This window comes from Oncorhynchus clarkii, chromosome 20 (assembly GCF_045791955.1).
Source record: "Oncorhynchus clarkii lewisi isolate Uvic-CL-2024 chromosome 20, UVic_Ocla_1.0, whole genome shotgun sequence".
Lineage (NCBI taxonomy): Eukaryota > Metazoa > Chordata > Actinopteri > Salmoniformes > Salmonidae > Oncorhynchus > Oncorhynchus clarkii.
In genome coordinates, this window is record NC_092166.1 from 76219641 (window position 1) to 76237971 (window position 18331).

The 18331-nt window shown below is 44.2% G+C and overlaps 1 protein-coding gene and 1 non-coding gene across 2 annotated transcripts in view; one reads left to right on the plus strand and one right to left on the minus strand.

The window, feature by feature from the left end:
• The window catches only part of LOC139376916 (dystonin), a 195659-nt gene that overhangs the window by 136289 nt on the left and 41039 nt on the right, over positions 1–18331 (plus strand). The window contains exons 43-58 of the mRNA XM_071119911.1: positions 2278–2511; positions 2736–3032; positions 3357–3905; positions 4365–4541; positions 5462–5585; positions 6036–6244; positions 6644–6961; positions 7566–7732; positions 7923–8079; positions 9256–9382; positions 9975–10025; positions 10528–10763; positions 11038–11167; positions 11601–11800; positions 12029–12530; positions 12745–14213. Of these exons, the coding sequence (XP_070976012.1) occupies positions 2278–2511; positions 2736–3032; positions 3357–3905; positions 4365–4541; positions 5462–5585; positions 6036–6244; positions 6644–6961; positions 7566–7732; positions 7923–8079; positions 9256–9382; positions 9975–10025; positions 10528–10763; positions 11038–11167; positions 11601–11800; positions 12029–12530; positions 12745–14213 (4947 nt within the window). The remainder of the gene's footprint in view (positions 1–2277; positions 2512–2735; positions 3033–3356; positions 3906–4364; positions 4542–5461; positions 5586–6035; positions 6245–6643; positions 6962–7565; positions 7733–7922; positions 8080–9255; positions 9383–9974; positions 10026–10527; positions 10764–11037; positions 11168–11600; positions 11801–12028; positions 12531–12744; positions 14214–18331) is intronic.
• trnav-uac (transfer RNA valine (anticodon UAC)) lies at positions 15024–15099 on the minus strand. The gene has a single exon. It is a non-coding gene; the product is annotated as a tRNA-Val (tRNA).

An 18331-nucleotide genomic window follows, 5' to 3' on the forward strand; every position in this document is an offset into this window, starting at 1 on the left:
AAAATGTGTAATTAGATTCTTTCATTCGTCTATAGATGTAAGATATTTTGCCATTAAGGGATTGTGCTGTGTCAAGAAGGGTTTCAACTTAATTCAACTGAGTTCTAAACCTCCTCTTGGAAGTAAATGAGGAAATTACATGTCTAATTTGAAGATATATATTTTTTTAAATGGGATCTTGGCACATTGAATTCACTGCAGAGCTCTTGAAAGGATTTCAGTGTAGTTGTTTTCTGATGAAATAGGTCTGAAAAGTTGGCATCACTCAGGGCTTTTGGCAAGTCTGGGCTGCCTACTATAGGCGAGTGAGAACATATTTGGGAGGAAATGCCCAGGTATTTCTTACAGCTCTTGAAAGGATTTCAGTGTAGTGGTTTTCTGATGAAATAGGTCTGAAAAGTTGGCATCCCTCAGGGCTTTTGGCAAGTCTGGGCTGCCTACTATAGGCGAGTGAGAACATATTTGGGAGGAAATGCCCAGGTATTTCTTACAGTCCCTCCACGCTAGTAGGGTGCTGTAAATCACAAAGGTTTGCCCACTTCACTAAAGTTATTAATGAATATAATTGAGCTTAGGGGCAATGAACCACAGGAAGATCATGTGTTTTTTAAAAGGACAATGACCCAACACACCTCCAGGCTGTAAGGGCTATATGGCTACAACAGTAAGTGTAAAGGTTATTTGACCAAGAAGGAGAGTGATGAAGTGCTGCATCAGATGACCTGGCCTCCACAATCACCTGACCTCAACCCTATTGAGATGGTTTGGGATGAGTTGGACCGCAGAGTAAAGGAAAAGCTGGCAAAAAGTGTTCAGCATATGTAGGAACTCCTTCAAGACTGGAAAAGTATTTCAGGTGAAACTTTTACAGATGCACAATCGAGAGCATCCTGTCGGTCGATATCACTGCCTGGTACGGCAACTGCAACCCCTCAACCGCAAGGCTCTCCAGAGGGTAGTGCGGTCTGCACGATGCATCACCAGGGGCAAACTACCTTCCCTCCAGGACACCTACAGCACCCAATGTCACAGGAAGGCCAGAAAGATCATCAAGGACAACAACCACCCAAGTCTGTTCACCCCACTATCATCCAGAAGGCAAGGTCAGTACAGGTGCATCAAAGCAGGGACCGAGAGACTCGAAAACAGCTTCTACCTCAAGGCCATCAGACTGTTAAACAGCCGTCACTAACATAGAGAGGCTGCTGCCAACATACAGACTCAAATCTCTGGCACTTAAATAAATGGACTTAATAAAGGTATCACTAGTCACTTTAAATAACGCCACTTTAATAATGTTTACATAATATATTACTCATCTCATATGTATATATACTGTATTCTATACCATCTACTGCATCTTGCCTATGCTGCACAGCCATCGCTCATCCATATATTTATATGTACATATTCTTATTCGTCCCTTTACATTTATGTGTATAAGGTAGTTGTTGTGAATTTGTTAGACGACTTGTTAGATATTACTGCATTGTTGGAACTAGAAGCACAAGCCGTTCGCTACACTCGTATTAACATCTGATACCATGTGTATGTGACCTATAACATTTGATTTGAACTGTCATCAAGGCAAAGGTGGGCTACTTTGAAGAATCTATCATCTAAAATACATTTTGATTTGTTGAACACTTTTTTTGGTTACTACATGATTCCATGTGTTATTTCATAGCTTTCAATGTAGAAAATAGAACAAATAAAGAAAAATCATTGAATGAGTAGGTGTGTCCAACTGTTTGACTGGTACTGTACATTTTACGGACACAGTATATTTTACAATAGTTATCTTTTGTTTGTTTTTAGTCCCAACATTCAGCTCCACTCAACCCCTCACATCTATCGGTGAATACCATCCAGTTTTGATATCTATTTGCCATATATTTTTCTACTGTGCTGTGATGTTTCACAAAATGTTTCACAAGACTATCAGCCCTAGCTTGCCGTTATGAAAATCGAATTCAACAATGCCAATCATTTCAAAAGCAGCTCAAACATAGAACATGTACGAATGAACCATAGCCATTGAATTCTACAGTGCAAATATAGCGTGTGTTATAGGGAAATAATGCACGTTCTAGAATGCCCTTCAAGCCAATCAGAAACAAGTATTCAACAATACCATGGTATAAACAGTTATACACATTGTTTTACAAATGTATTGCTATTATACTGAATCTTGTTTGATGGGTTCACTAATTTATAAATGAAAATGTATTTTATTATGTTTTCTGCATCTGTGTTTGTTAAATGTTAAATGTCCAGGCCTTGCAGAAAGACATCTTGACCAATGGCAGTGCCTTGAATGAGGTCATCAGTAGCTCCAAGAAGTTCCTGGATGAGAACCGGTCTAAGCTGAACCCAGATCAGATCATTGCCATCGAGAGCAAGCTGGAAGACGCCAAGAGCAAGGTCAAACTTATCAACCAACGGGCCGAGGAGTCAAGGAAAGACCTGGAGAAGTCTGTGACCACTGCTATCAAACAGGAGACTGAGAAGGTTGGAAAACAGATTGTATTTTGCATACTTCAACATTATCCATATGTCTGGATCTGAATCGTGACAATTCAACTTTCTATTGTAGGTAGTTAACAGTAAAAGATGGATCCGCTTGAAGACATGATGATTGCCTACTTAAAATATTGATGTCAAAATGTATAGATCTCATCGATTTAAACATGTAACTTAAACATCTTTTAACTCTCTATATTCTACCTGTTTAGGAGGCTGCGGTTGAGCAGCTTGAGGAGAGCAAGAACAAGATTGAGGGTCTGCTGGACTGGATCAACAACATGGGGAATGAGAAAGTGATGGGGGGCGAACAGACAGACCATATGGGCATACAGAACGGGAACATGCCGTTGCAGTCGGAGACCTCGGCCAAGAACATTCTGGGTGAGGATGATGACCCCAATGGAAACAATGGAAACGCTTTCCAGACTACAGACAACGACACTGAGGGACAGGCCACAGGGAAGAACCCAGAATTGGACCTGGAAAAGCAGTATGACAGAGTCAAGGTAAATTAACCTATTCTCTCTGGTGGTGCTTGATTCATAGTGGCTTGTTGTCACTTAAATTCATTGGATACACATGACTCAGGTCCCTTTTTCTAATAGCTGCTTTGACCTTCTCTTTCATCTTTTCAAGTCACATTGTCACACAAAATACTTTTGTACTGAAATGCGATTTTTCCACTTTATTTTATATTTTATATTCATCTTTTGTCTTGTGTGTTAAATTTCAGTGTGGATGTTTATCATGTGATCATTTTCTGTATTATGTTCTGTAACTTTGACAATAAAGGTTTTTGAATTTGAATGGACTCTCTCTCGCCTTTCCAGGCTCGTCACCAGGAGATCTTATCCCAGCAACAGGAGCTGATCATGGCCACCCAGTCAGCCCAGGCTCTGCTGGACCACCAGGCCCATGCCTTGTCGCCCACGGATAAGGACAAGCTCCAGAGGGACATCCAGGAGCTGAAAGGACGGTACGACTCTTCCCTTACCCAGGCAGAACAGCAGATGAAGCAGGTGGTCCAGGTTCAGGAGGAGCTGAAGAAGTTCCAGGGAGACTGTGAGGAGTTTGAGGGCTGGCTGCAGCAGGCCGAGGGGGAGGTGGAGGAGCTGGGAGCCCCTGCTGGAGCTCTCAACGACCTCACAGAGAAGCTCCGGAGACAGAAGAGCTTCTCTGAGGACGTCATCTCCCACAAGGGAGACCTGCGGTTCATCACCATCTCAGGACAGAAGGTGTTGGATGTGGCGAAGGCCTGCGGACGCATGGACGCTGGTGGGAAAGATGCCCAGCTGGAGGTGGATACCACTGCAACCTGTGCTGCTGTGAAGGAGAAGCTGGACTCAGCTGCTGGTCGCTTCAAAGCCCTACACTCTCAGGTAAAATCTATACCAGTACTAGTAAGACTGTTTTAGCCCTCTGAGCTAAAGCCTAGTTAATGATCACATGCACGTTGTTCACTGAACCACATTGGTAGCACCAGGAGGGGTGAGATCAAACACTGAATGAGACACGTCTCAGGCCGATTGAATGGATTTTTTAAAATGAATGTAATTACCCATTCACACCACACGGGGGAAGCATTTCTCTTTGAACAAAATGAAAACAAAGGAGCTATTGTTCTGTTTCACAACACTGGTTCACTCTCATATTGAGAAGTAAAGGTTGATTTTGTGTAACCCTGCATCTTAAAAATAATTCAGGTTATATGCTTTCATTATACACTAAATTGTTGTCCTGCTTTTTTAGATGCTGATAAGAGAGTAGGCGGTCAATGCTCCATGCATTCAAAGTTAGTAACTACCATAGCAATCAACATATCAACTCATTTATTTCAGTGCAATGATCTTGGCAACAATCTCAGAGACGTGGTGGACAAGTACAAGAAGTATGAGGACTCGGCTGCTGGTCTCCTGAAGTGGCTCAACAACTCAGAGGAAGACGCCAGAAGGCAGCAGTCTGAGGCCATCGCTGCCGACCCTCAAACCCTACAGAAACAGCTGGAGGACACCAAGGCATGACGAAACTCTAAAAATACTCACCAAATCAGTATGACCTTTATCAACACACATGACATACCACAGTCTAACAGACTCAGAGGTGGAGGGCAAGTGGAGGAATAGCTGTTTACACAACAGCTTTTTTTCAGAGTTTACTCACTGATGGCTCTGAGAACTGAATGGGTTTAGAGGTCATTACACTGCTTCAGACTCCCCTCTCCATATACAGTGTTTCCACTCACTTTAAAACAACACTGCTATTTATAGGTCCACATTCAAACCTCCCAGCAGTCCGAAGACACGAATAGATTAGCCATGGGTACATTTGCTTGCGTATGCCTTTGAGGAGGGGTGGAGGGTGAGGGGGTTCACGATTGGAGTTGGACTGGACAGAGGCGTAGAGAATGCCTATTATCCTGAAATAGATGATGTACCTGCAGTACACTCTGATTGAGTCCAGCTCAGCTAGCTTGCAAATGAAAGTATGTCATGTAGTGATGAGAGAGGGAGTCTTGTTTCATTACATCTCTCTAGGGAGTTGCATTGCAGTGACTCAGAGATATAGAGAGATTGGAGACACCTGAAACTCAAGAATGTAGAAGTGTCTCTTGTGGTTTTGGTAACAAAATCATGTCAGAACAATGCTATGTTTAGTGTGAAGCAGTGCAGCAAACTGTATGTACAGTTGCAGTAGTTTAGTTCCAGTATTTGAGTGCTTGAATGACACAATTCATTTTTAGATGCTTATACATAATAGTTGTCCCTAGCTTTAAATCTGTATAATTACAGGATTTTTTGTAATGATATAGTATAGCTGGAGTTAAATTATATATCTATATGGAGCAGTATGGCTTGTCTGTAACACATGTCGACTGTCATGTTGACTGTCATGTTGACTGTCATCGATCCTCTGTGTCTGTGTTTGTCATGGTCAGGGTCTGCAGGGTCAGACTGCTGGTCGTCAGACTGCTGTGGAGACACTCCGCAAAACAGCTGACTCTCTGGTCACCGCCCAGGGGGACTTGTTGACCAATCAGGACCATATCCATGAAACAGTAGGTAAGTGATCAGACTAAGTATGGATTCTCATCCAATGATATTTCGAGAAATGTTTATAATGAAATACTTGACAATATAGTGAATATTTACAATGAAATACTTGATAATATAGTGCCACAGCCAATGTGTGGTTACTATCATTGACACCGTGAAATAGCAATTCAGAAATGTTGGAGTGAAATAGTAGTATTGGAATGTTAAGTCTGTTTACCTTATTCCTAATCATATTGCTATTGGCCGACTCTCAAGTATTCTTTGTATGTGCTGTATATTTATGATACAGTAATCTCTTCCATGTGAATGACCTTAGCTGGAAGGTCTTACAGAGAGAACAGTGAAACTCCTGACTTGAGTTGCTCATAATTCAAGAATTGTTATTCCAAAGTGGTATGAACTTTTACCAGTGCCAAGCATTGACCCAAAACCATTGCCTTTTGACTCTGCTCTTAGATGATATTGTGGAGAGGTATGACAACCTGTCTAAGTCAGTGAGTGATCGTAATGAGAAGCTTCAGATCACCCTGACCCGCTCCCTGAGTGTCCAGGATGGCCTGGATGAGATGATGAGCTGGATGGAGGGAGTAGAGGAGAGTGTGAAGGAGAAAGGACAAGTCCCTCTGGACTCAGCAGTCATTGGAGATGTGCTCAGCAAAGAGGCAGTATGTACTGTAAACATTAACTTTGCAGAACTGTTTTCTGCCAGTCAAATAGACAGAACATCATTATCACCATAGCTTCACCTTAATGTAACTGGGCATTTTTGCTCAACAGTTGATTCTGGATTTGTATTTACCACAGTTGCACCTTAATTGGGGAGGAATGGCTCATAGTAACGGTTGGAATGAATGGAATGGTATCGACACATCAAACACATGGTTTCCTTGTGTTGGATACCATTCCAATCACTTCATTCAAGTCATTATGTGCTATCCTCCCCTCAACAGCCTCCTGTGGTCTCTACATTGTCTTCTACAGATGATGAAACCTTAACTATAAAAAACTTTTAAAGCATTAGAATGGCTCTAAAATCTAATTAATCCATTGTGTTTCTCCTCCAGGCTCTGGAGCAGGACATTTCCAGTCGCCAGAGCAGCATCTCTGCCATGAAGGCCAAGGTTAAGAAGTTTGTGGAGACAGCTGACCCCGCTGCAGCGGCTCTGCTGCAGTCCAAAATGGACGCCCTGTCTCAGCGCTTCTCTGACGCCTGTGACAAGCACAAACACAAGCAGGGCCAGCTGGAGCAGCTGAAGGACAAGGTGGAGGAGTTTGAGAAGACAACGGAGAAGGTGCAGCAGTTTGTGCTCAAGCGCTCTCAGGCCCTCTCTGAAACAGGTGGACCAGGGAAAAACGTCAACGAGCTCTCGCAGCTCATGCAGGTAGCTAGTCATCAAAAATGTTTCATCCTTTGAACATGTTTTCAGCAGAACATATTTTCTAAAAGGATATATGTTCATTTAAAGCGGCAATCAGCAGTTGAAATAAATATCAAAGTGGACTCCAAGACCCAGTTTCGGTAAAAAACTGAGGGATGGGGCTGGAGAAATGCAACCACTCTATTTGATTTGATTGAACCTTTATTTTACTAGGCAAGTTAAATAAAGGCTAAGTAAAAGTAGTGATGCCTCTAGCACTCAGATGCACCTCTGTGCCACTCGGGAGCCCATAGACAGGGCTATGGATGCAAAAAATACCCATCCATGATATCGCAATGATAGTTTTAACCATGTTTGGAGGCTATATAGTGTTTGTTTACATTTACATTGTTTACAGTATAACAAGCTAATATTTTGAGTTCTGATGTGGTACGACAGTTGAATTAAGCTCATGAGGCATTTCTAAGTTATATTCTTCAAGAATCACTTGGTACATATCATTAAGTCCAAAAATGGATGTAACAACTGCAGATTGCCCCTTTAATTGCACATGTTCAACCACGCACTGCTCAGTAATGATCTTCTAACTATTTTAATGTTTCTGTAGGATACTAACACTGAGTTGGCCGAACATGCCAAGGATGTGGAAATGCTGCAGATGCTGTCAAAGGAACTGGCCAATATGGGTCCAGAGGGAAGCAAGGCCCAGATTCAGAGCAAGATGGACAAACTCTCCGACACCTTCAATGCCTTCAAAAACACTGTGAAAGAGAAGTAAGTGAAGATGACGGTTGCAGAGCTACCTGCTGGTCCTCATGTGTAGGTTACTGTGGGGATACTTCTCATTTGACAAAGGACACACATGATTGTTTTCTCATGCCTGTTGATAGTCTTGTTTTGGCATGTTTGATATGTCTCTTTAATGTGATGTGACTGTGGTTGTCTTCTCCCTTCCCTGACACAGAGAGGAGGAGGTGTCTTCCTGCCAGGACCAGCTGGGAGACTTCAGGGCTGCAGCCGGAGCTCTCAGGACGTGGCTGGAGGAGACGACAGAGAAAGTCCCTGTGGTTCAGCCAACCAGCAGTGAGCAGAGTCTAGGAAAGGACCTGCAGAGAGTCAATGTAAGTCAGCAGACAGACTAGTCTTGTATTAGCTAGGCTCCCTCACTTACAGTATGTACATTATGGAAATGGTATGTTCTACCCAATGATGTACACAAACCCTGGATTGGTGAAGCCATTTATTGGCAATTGAGATGCTTTGAAGCCACCCTATTGGGACTCCCCATTAGGAGCAGGAATTCTAAAATGTCAATTAATGTTTCAAGGACAAAATTAATTGTATTTAAACATTGTTTTGTTGTAGTAATATTAGTAATCTCAAAATATTACTTTAAGGAAAATGGTTTCATATCTTTTTTATTTTATTTTGATGTTTATCTCACATAATATATTTTAAAAGTATGCATTAAGGTGTCTGTAATAGAATAAAATACATGAATAAATGCATTTCTATAGCTTCCTAAATATCTTCTACAATGTGGGAGAGTGCCAACATGGAGACACGCAGCGTCCCCTGTCAGTTATCTAGTGTATATATAAATCGTTGGTTCTACCCTGGTTCTTAGTGCAAAGAAGGACAACTGCATAGCTAGGTTACAAAAGACCAGGTGAATGTGCAACTTGTTCTTCAAATGGCCTTGATAGAAAAGTTTAAATAACTTATGTTCTCACGTCTCAAATCACAGGCTTGGCACTAAATGTGTTTTGTAACGGAGTCAGAGAAGTGCGGAGCGATATATCACTATTTTGTCCTCCCTAACTTCACAGTAGTTTCCATGCCAAAGTAATACAAGGGTGTGAAGTGTTTTACATAGGAGTCGTCAGGGAAAAACGTCCAATCTGATTTGAACTGTTACAGTGTGTGTCACTGAAAAAACTATTAAAGGCAAGAAGAGAGTGACAAACAATAACAAAATAGGTCAAACGTGAAAGATTAAAACACAAATCCCTCGATGCTTAATAACACATTGGCATATTGGCACATTGGCATATTGGCACATTGGCATATTGGCTCATTGGCATATTGTGTCACGAGAAAAAGCACAGATTAAAATTAAATACATTTTAGTCTCGATGATGCAACGCTCCAAATGTCCTTTGTTTGGCCCTGCCTCTCACAATAAACACTCAAGACATACTCATTCAGTGTTCTCTCGATGCAGGTATGAAAATTGCAGCCCTATTCTGGATGGCGTTGTGTAAACTATGTTATTGGTTTGATTGATCTCTTCTCAGGCTCTAATGGAGGAATGGACAACCAAAGGCTCTGCTGTCCAAGATATAAATAGCAAAGGATCTGCATTATGTAGCCTCATCAGTGCTCTCACATCTCCAGCCAAGACCAAGATGTCGCATAAGTCAGGTACTCTCAAAATGTTTGACTCCCTCGGAGCAGTTTGGGTAGTGTTCAATAATGAGAAAACAATGGAACTGAGAGATTGTTGATTGCAACACATTTTGCTACACTGTACAGATGTAGGATCTTAATTTGATCACTCTGTTCCTGGAAAACTTTCCTGCAATGCTGTATTTTAGGTTTAAAGGGGCTTCTGAAGTTTGTAATACCCACTTTAAAGTTTCAGACTTAATTTTGCCTTACAAAAAGATGTATCAGCCCCTACAAAAATGTTCATTAATTATAATCCACAGAGTAATTCACATTTTCTGCAGAATTGTTTCCCTCTGTAGCAAACTGGCTTCTTCTTTGGGGTGTTAGGCTGGGTTTCTGTATAAGCACTTTGTGACATCTGCTGATTGATTTGATTTGATGAGTGGCTCAAATTAAGATCCAACATCTGTACGCGCAAAACATGATCCTGATATAAATGTAACCACACTGATCATACAGTACAATGATATTTTCCATGTATTAAACACCCCAATAGAGTTTAGTTTTCTTTTGACATTTGTACTTAACAAATAAGATATTTTGCTTTGTATTGTTTTGCAACCAGCTGTTACTAACAGTGATGGCCCCGGAAACCATGCCTACCTAACTAATAAAGGTAAATTTCCTCTACCAGTATATCGTGTTAGGAATGTATAAATACAGTGTTCCAGACCTGTACATTATCATAACAACATATCAACTCATCATCACAAAGGTACATTTAATGGCTTGTTAGGTTGAAATTATCTGTTTGAGGTCTTGGCTTGATCTAAAGGACGTTTAGAAATCCTCCACAAAGCTGGGAAGGATACTGTACTTATCCTTGGTTCTCCCTACTGGAAATGTCTCGTTTTAATGTTCTTTTTGCATTTCAGTGTTTTAAGAACACGAGTTCGATACGTTTTCTATATACCTCCAATAATATAAAAAGTCATTTCAATCTGTATTTAGATCACACTGCAAAACAATATAACACAATACATTCACCAACACATTTTTGATGTGTATACATTTCCAGTAGTGCTGTAACTACTTACAGCAATGCCTTGTCCAAGTTATTGTTGTTATAAAAGGCAACCTGTTTAATGTCTAACACTCTAACCTCTAACCACACACAGAGCTGATGGTGGTACAGCAAAACATGTCGTATATCAACGAGGGCCACAAGAGTCTGGGAGAAGTGCTGAAGGGCCGGGCTACAGAGCTGTCTGTCCTGGTGCAGGAGGTGACAGAGGCCCAGAAGGAGACAGACACCATGATAACATGGCTGCAGGATATGAAGAAGACAGCAGCATCCTGGAACTCTGCGTCCACAGAGAAAGACACCATGAAAACACAACTGGAGCAACAGAAGGTAGATTCAGCCAAGGCCTGGTCTGCACAGAAACTTTCTACAGTGTACTACTTGTTGTCATTCCGTTTTATTGCAGTAGAGATTTAATCCATCCATCCAGTGGTATCATATAAAATACCACATTTTATTCATGGTATGCAAAATGCTCTGTGGGAAGCCAATGTTTCAGGCAGGCGCCTCTTGTCTCTAGTCTTTGCATCTCAGATTGCCTGAGGAGCCAATAGGTCAAATATATGATGGTTTTAGTCAAGCGATATATCTCTCTTTTTCTCAGGCCTTTGAGGAAAACATGAAACAAAAGCAAGAGCAGCTCCAGAAGCTGAGAGAGAAGCTTCTCCATCTGATTGAGAAACACCCAGACTCTCCTGAAGCAGCTAAATGGAAGCAGATGCTGTCACAGATAGGTATGCAGCAGAGGAGGCTGGTGGGGGGAGCTATAGGAGGATGGGCTTATTGTCATGGCTGGAATGGAATCAATGGAATGGAGTAAAACATGTGGTTTCCATATGTTTGATGTGTTTGATACCGTTCCATTTATTCCTTTCCAGCCATTACAATGAGCCTGTCCTCCTATAGCTCCTCCTACCAGCCTCCTCTGGTATGCAGTATGCACCATCCCATCTATCTGTTTCCATATGGTTAATATCTACTGCATCAATGCAGAGCGCTTTGCCTAGTGTCAGTCCAGTCCACACATCCGCTCCCCCTTGTCAGTTTACCTGGCCTCCCCCTCACCTACAGACTTGGCACACTCCTACAGCTAAACCCTAATCTGTAGGGGCTGTGCAAAGTTCAAGTTGCAGGGGTGTTTTGTGCTGACCGGTGTTTGTTCTTCAGATACTGCCTGGGCGGATGTGAGCGGGTCGGTGGAGGACAGGAAGCAGCGTCTGGAGGAGTCCAACAGGAACCTGGACGTGTTCCAGACCACTGAGCCGCAGCTCCACCAGTGGCTCTCAGAGAAGGATATGATGCTCAGTGTCCTGGGGCCCCTCTCCATGGACCCCAACATGCTCAACACACAGAAGCAGCAAGTCCAGGTACTTCACTATGGGGCATATTAGTTACCTTTGCAATTATAACCACCACACACAGTTCAATGTCCCTTACTTCAGACGTAAGCTAATGTTAAAGATTTTTTGTCGGCTGGCCAAATGTTAAGGTGTGCCAGAATGAATCAAAATCTATTAAGACCATTTTGCACATTATGTTCAGTATTAAACACCAGCCTTGCTCTTTATTCATTTCATGTTGACTTTCCCCTCTAGATCCTCCTGAACGAGTTTGACAGCCGTAAGCCACAGTTTGACCAGCTTCACGAGGCTGCTGCTGCTATCCTGAGCACATCAGGCAAGCAGGACCCCTCCTCTGGTGGGAAGGTGGTGAAGGATCAACTGGCCGCCGTCACCCAGAAATGGCAGGGCCTGACTGGGCAGCTGGGCCAGAGAGCCGGCCTCATCGACCAGGCCGTGGGGAAGTCAAGCCAGTTCCAGGATCTGCTGATGAGCCTGAGCCAGAGCGCCGCCTCACTGGAGACCCGGCTCAACAGCCAGCAGGCCCTTAGCAGTCAGCCTGACGTGGTGAAGAAGCAGCTGGAGGAGGCTAACACCATCTCTGGCCAGCTGAGGGAGGAGAGGAAGAGGCTAAAAGAGGCTGAGACCCTCTGCTCTGAGCTTTCTGCCCTGGTCACAGAGGACTACCTGAAAGCAGGCCTAGACAGGCAGCTGGAGGGGGTCAACAAGCCTTTCAAACAGTTGGAGGACAAAGCAGGTTGGGCTTTGATTTCATTTGCCTTAATTTTGTTATATGATATATCTTTCTCTTTAATGAGAAGCTTTAGGCTATAAATCTGTGGTTTAATGTCTGAAAATTTGACTGCCATTGAAGGAATTTCATGATGTTGGAGGCATTGCCATTCTGAATTATAAATGTATGCTTTTTTCCTCTGCCTCTAAATCACATTAATGTACATGCTCTTCTTTAGGGAAGCGGATCCAGCAACTGAACTCCGCATTCGCAAGCTCCCAGCAGTTCCACCAGGCCTCCAAAGACTTCCAGGGGTGGATGAACGGGAAGCTCCAGGAGCAGTCTAAACCCCAGGCCATCTCGGCCCAGGTGGAGACCCTTCGGCAGAGCCTGAAAGAACAGAGTGCCCTGCAGAAGGCCCTCAGTGAACACGAGGAACCATACAGCACCATTGTCAGGGAGGGAGAGACCCTCCTCCAGAACACTGACGGGGCAGAGAAGCTGGCGATGCAGGGCCAGCTGGCTACACTGCGCTCCAACTGGGACGATGTGAAGAAGAGCTCGGCTGAGAGCCAGGATAAGCTCCAGGGGGCGCTGCAGAGGGCCCAGAAATATCACGAGCACGCTGAGAAGCTCCAGTCCTGGGTCCAGGAGTGTGAAGTCAGGGAGGGCAGTGTCAGGCTCAGCGTGGACCCAGCGGAGGTGGAGAGCTCCATCTCCCAGCTGAAGGCCATCCAGAAGGATGTGGACAAACACAGAGGCCTGGTGGAGCAGCTGAACACTGCAGCTGACAGCCTCCTGGAGGTGGCCAACGCAGACACGGAGGCCGTCAGGGAGGAGCAGGCGGCCATCGGGCAGAGCGTGGACCAGGTCACGGAGGGGGTCCAGAACAAGAGAGAGTCTCTGGAGAAGATCTCACAGAGGCTGAAAGAGTTCAACGACACCCACAATGAGGCCAAGGGCCAGCTGGCAGGGGCTAAGAAGCAGCTAGATGCCCACACATCACTGGGGGTCCAGGCCTACAGTAACAAGAACCTGACCAACATGAAGGCCCAGCAGAAGAGCCTGGATGGAATTAACACCCAGGTTGAGCACCTGAAGAGCCTTGCCCAGGGCCTGGTGGCTGATGTCCCCGAGGCAGACGGGGTGACCGACCTCCTACTGCAGGCCGACAGCCTGGAGAAAGAGCACAGCTCCCTCAGCAAGGATGTAGGGGAGACCTGCTCCACCTTGGAGGGCAAGCTGCAGGGCATCGGGCAGTTCCAGACCAACATCCGCGAGATGTTCACCCGCTTCGCAGACCTAGACGACGAGCTTGACAGCATGGCTTCTGTGGGCCGTGACCTGATCACCCTTAAGGAGCAGCAGGGCGGTATCAAGGGCTTTGTGGAGAAACTGCAGGAGCTGATGGCCGACACGACTCGGGGAGGGGACAGCTGTAAGAAGATGCTGGAGACTGAGGCCTCCCCAGACTTGCTGGGGCTGAAGAGAGACCTGGATGGTCTGAGTAAGCAGTGTGGCAAGCTGATGGACAGAGCTAAAGGGAGAGGGGAAGAGGTGGGGAGCACACTCACCCGTCTGGATGAGCTTTACTCCAAGCTACAGCAGTTCACCAACAAACTGGGCGGGGCTGAGGTCAAGGAGGAAGGTCACGGGTCAGTTGGCATGGAAACTGATGTCATCAACCAACAGCTGGAAGCTTTCAAGGTAAGATGCCAAGTAAATGTAATTCCTAGGCATTTACTGTATTATCAGTCTTGGTTGCCAACACATGGTGAATCCTCTTGGTTTTTAATGATGGAAAAGAATGTCCATGAATTTTCATTTCATGTCTCACACATTGGATACATTATAGTATCATGTTATTACAGCACATGCTATACTATTGTACTCTAGCGGGATCACTTTCACCAGCCCCACCACTCAACTAGATGACATAACCCTGCCAGAGAGATATCATCCTTACATACAGCACTGCCCTAAAATAACCATTAATAACACATATCATTACGTAGTGTCTGACAGCCTCTTGTAACACTTGGAGTAAAATAGGTACCACATTAAATCCAAGTACTTTAAAAGCAGGTAAACAGTAACGACACAACACATCAATAAACAAAGTGCATTAGAAAACCATTACACCATTTGACCATTTCAAGGCTCGCAGAAAATGTGGATCTAGCATTCGTCTGTCGATCGTTTCAGCACGCTGTGTTTTAGGGACCACCCACTGTAGCCATGTGACTGATGACATTTTTCACTCTATTCAACATGTAACATTGGTGCACACTTCCTAAGTACGCTTGGCCAGCAAACACTATTGGTGTGTCTGAACCCTCCCATACACCCCCTATGCCTCTGTTGTCCTCTCTGGAAATAAATCCCTGTGACTTTCTTCATGCAATAAATTATTTTGGGGATGCTGCGTTAACCCATCTTACATTTGAGTCATTAAGCAGATGCAGATGCTCTTATCCAGAGCGACTCACAATAGTGAGATTTCAGATTTGTTTATACTGGTCCCCCGTGGGAATCGAACCAACAACCCTGGCATTGTAAGTGCCATGCTCTACCAACTGAGCCACACGGGACCAGTGGTATTGGAAGTTAAACAGCAGGGGCTCTCTAGGTTTCTGCTGGGCCTGGTGGCCTTGTGCGTGACCCTCCGTCTGTGGATCCCTCAGTATGTCGCTGAGCATCTGGTCCAGACAAAAGAGCTCTCACTGGCCCAGCAGCCATTGTGGTGGGTGGGTGACAGGCGACCCAGGGGCCAGCTTGGGACCAGTGGGATGTTATATGTTGCAGTGGCTCGGGGTAACTGACTCCTACTCCCCTCTCCCTTTCCTTCTCCTCCCCTTTAAGAATGGCCTGGTCAGTGGTCACTCACTCGTTGGCATGAGAGGGAACAAGTGCTTTGTCTCATTATATAGCCCTACCTGCTAATTGACTGGTGTTTGGGCATTTGTTTCTCCTCCTATGTGTTTGAAAGAAGCGGACATGGAGTCTTAAAGTCTGTCTGTGGATGTGTTTAGATGGTGTGTCTGACGTTTCTGTGTCTACTTCCCTGAACTTTCCCCTTGTTGAATTTAACACTACAAATCAAATCAAATCAAATGTATTTATATAGCCCTTCCTACATCAGCTGATATCTCAAAGTGCTGTAAAGAAACCCAGCCTAAAACCCCAAACAGCAAGCAATGCAGGTGTAGAAGCACGGTGGCTAGGAAAAACTCCCTAGAAAGGCCAAAACCTAGGAAGAAACCTAGAGAGGAACCAGGCTATGTGGGGTGGCCAGTCCTCTTCTGGCTGTGCCGGGTGGAGATTATAACAGAACATGGCCAAGATGTTCAAATGTTCATAAATGACCAGCATGGTCGAATAATAATAAGGCAGAACAGTTGAAACTGGAGCAGCAGCACGATCAGGTGGACTGGGGACAGCAAGGAGTCATCATGTCAGGTAGTCCTGGGGCATGGTCCTAGGGCTCAGGTCAGTTGAAACTGGAGCAGCAGCACGGCCAGGTGGACTGGGGACAGCAAGGAGTCATCATGTCAGGTAGTCCTGGGGCATGGTCCTAGGGCTCAGGTCCTCCGAGAGAGAGAAAGAAAGAGAGAAGGAGAGAATTAGAGAACGCACACTTAGATTCACACAGGACACCGAATAGGACAGGAGAAGTACTCCGGATATAACAAACTGACCCCAGCCCCCCGACACATAAACTACTGCAGCATAAATACTGGAGGCTGAGACAGGAGGGGTCAGGAGACACTACACAGGGCTTTACGTTTCTGTGTCTACTTCCCTGAACTTTCCCCTTGTTGAATTTAACACTACACAGGGCTTTACTTTTCTGTGTCTACTTCCCTGAACTTTCCCCTTGTTGAATTTAACACTACACAGGGCTTTACGTTTCTGTGTCTACTTCCCTGAACTTTCCCCTTGTTGAATTTAACACTACACAGGGCTTTACGTTTCTGGCTGTGGAACATCTTGAGGTGCCATTTCGCTACACTCGCATTAACATCTGCTAACCATGTGTATGTGACCAATCAAATTTGATTTGACTTGATTACCGTATGTCATATCACTGCTGTTAACATCAACAATATCCAGTAGGGTTGTCTGGGTTCTACGGAGATGGAAAGGGAGCCAGAACAGTAGCCAGAAACGATATTCCTGCAGTGGAAACTTCATTCCCGTACACATACAGACCTCCACAGACTCCTTCTCCAACGAACACATGAACCACTACGAGGAGATTGTACTCATTCAACACTGTTGTTTTTTTTTTGTATTTACAGTTTTTCTCTCCTCAGTCTAGTTTCTCTTGGATTTACACCATGTAGCTTGGATGTATAAAAACAATCATTTACAGTAGGCTCTGTATATAATTAAACAACAATTATTTTATAAAACACTTTATTTTAACACGAGAGAGGAGAGGGAATGTAAATAAAACACCAACAACAGCATCATTGTGTCATAATATTATATTTTGTTGAAATATCAGTGATGAGTAAAACAGGGATACTCATGACCAAGACTTGTAGCTGGAAAGAAAGCGCTCTAAAAGCCTGTAAATGCCGTGAGAGTTGGAGGGGGATTCACCTATATTCAGACTGGGACCATTTGAATGGTTGTTCATGGGCTGAACGCGCCATAACAAAACATTGTATTACATGTTTCATAGTACAGCATTACACACATCTAAGGAATTCATTTAATGTTGTACATTCACAAACATCAGCCTTTACATAAATAAATGTCATATCAAATTATAGGTCTAGTAGACCTGTAATTTAATGGTCTGAATGGTAGCTGGAATTTAAATAATGTATATTTGTGCAAGTTAAGAGGGTTTGACTGGTAACCATGAACCATTCCATAATGTGAAATACTACCAGCTGTTGCTGAGCAACTTGTTCCATGCTGGTTGTTCTCACCCTCTCACCCTTTCATTGTCCGCTCTCTGTCTCGTTGGGTAGGCCTGCACACAGACACGTCAGCTGCTAGTGGAAAATCAACGCTGTACTCATTCATGCCACTAGTTTGTCTCTCTGAGAAAAAAGTTCCCTGGGAATAAGGAATCACAAAAGACCCCTAGTTAATTCCATTACAGCACAAGGTATTTCTTAAAACCGGTTTGAAGCTCGGAAACCTGTGGACACAGACGAGACCGAGACCAGAGCAGAATTTGATGTCTGCCATGTGAATAGGGGTTTCATGTAGTCTATAATAATCCTGCTCTGTGTCTTTGTAGATCTGGTACTTGGTGTATTGTGGGGTTTCATTGGCAGCTGTTGTGAATGAAATAAACATAAAAAGGTAGCAATACTGTCAGTGAACTGATTTTAGGTCAGGGCTCCCGAGACCATGGTTTCACTCTTATGGTTGTTCAGGAGATCTGGAAGGTTTGCTGGGGACGATTGGTGTATGTAGGCCTTCATGATAGTTAGTGTGAGCTCAGCTCAGCTGACAATACCTGCTGGGGGTTGGGGAGATGGGAGACGTGCGAGGGCCTCTTTTTACTGCTTCTACTCAGACATAACATCAGTGTCTCCTGTGAACCTAAAAGGAATGTCAACCTCCTGAATCATAGCTATTCCTCTCACTGAAGGTGATGAGGGGAAAAGGGCCGTTGGGGAGACCTCATCCTGTAGCCTAGCTTACTCACTTACCTCAGCCATGATACACTCTCCCCAAGGTGGAACGTGAAATGTCCCAGAAGGATCTGAGTTGGTTAGCTACACATTGTTTTTCTGGGACGGCAGGGCACTTTTTATGGTGACACATTGCATTTTTCCGTTGTGTGTTGCGATTGTGAT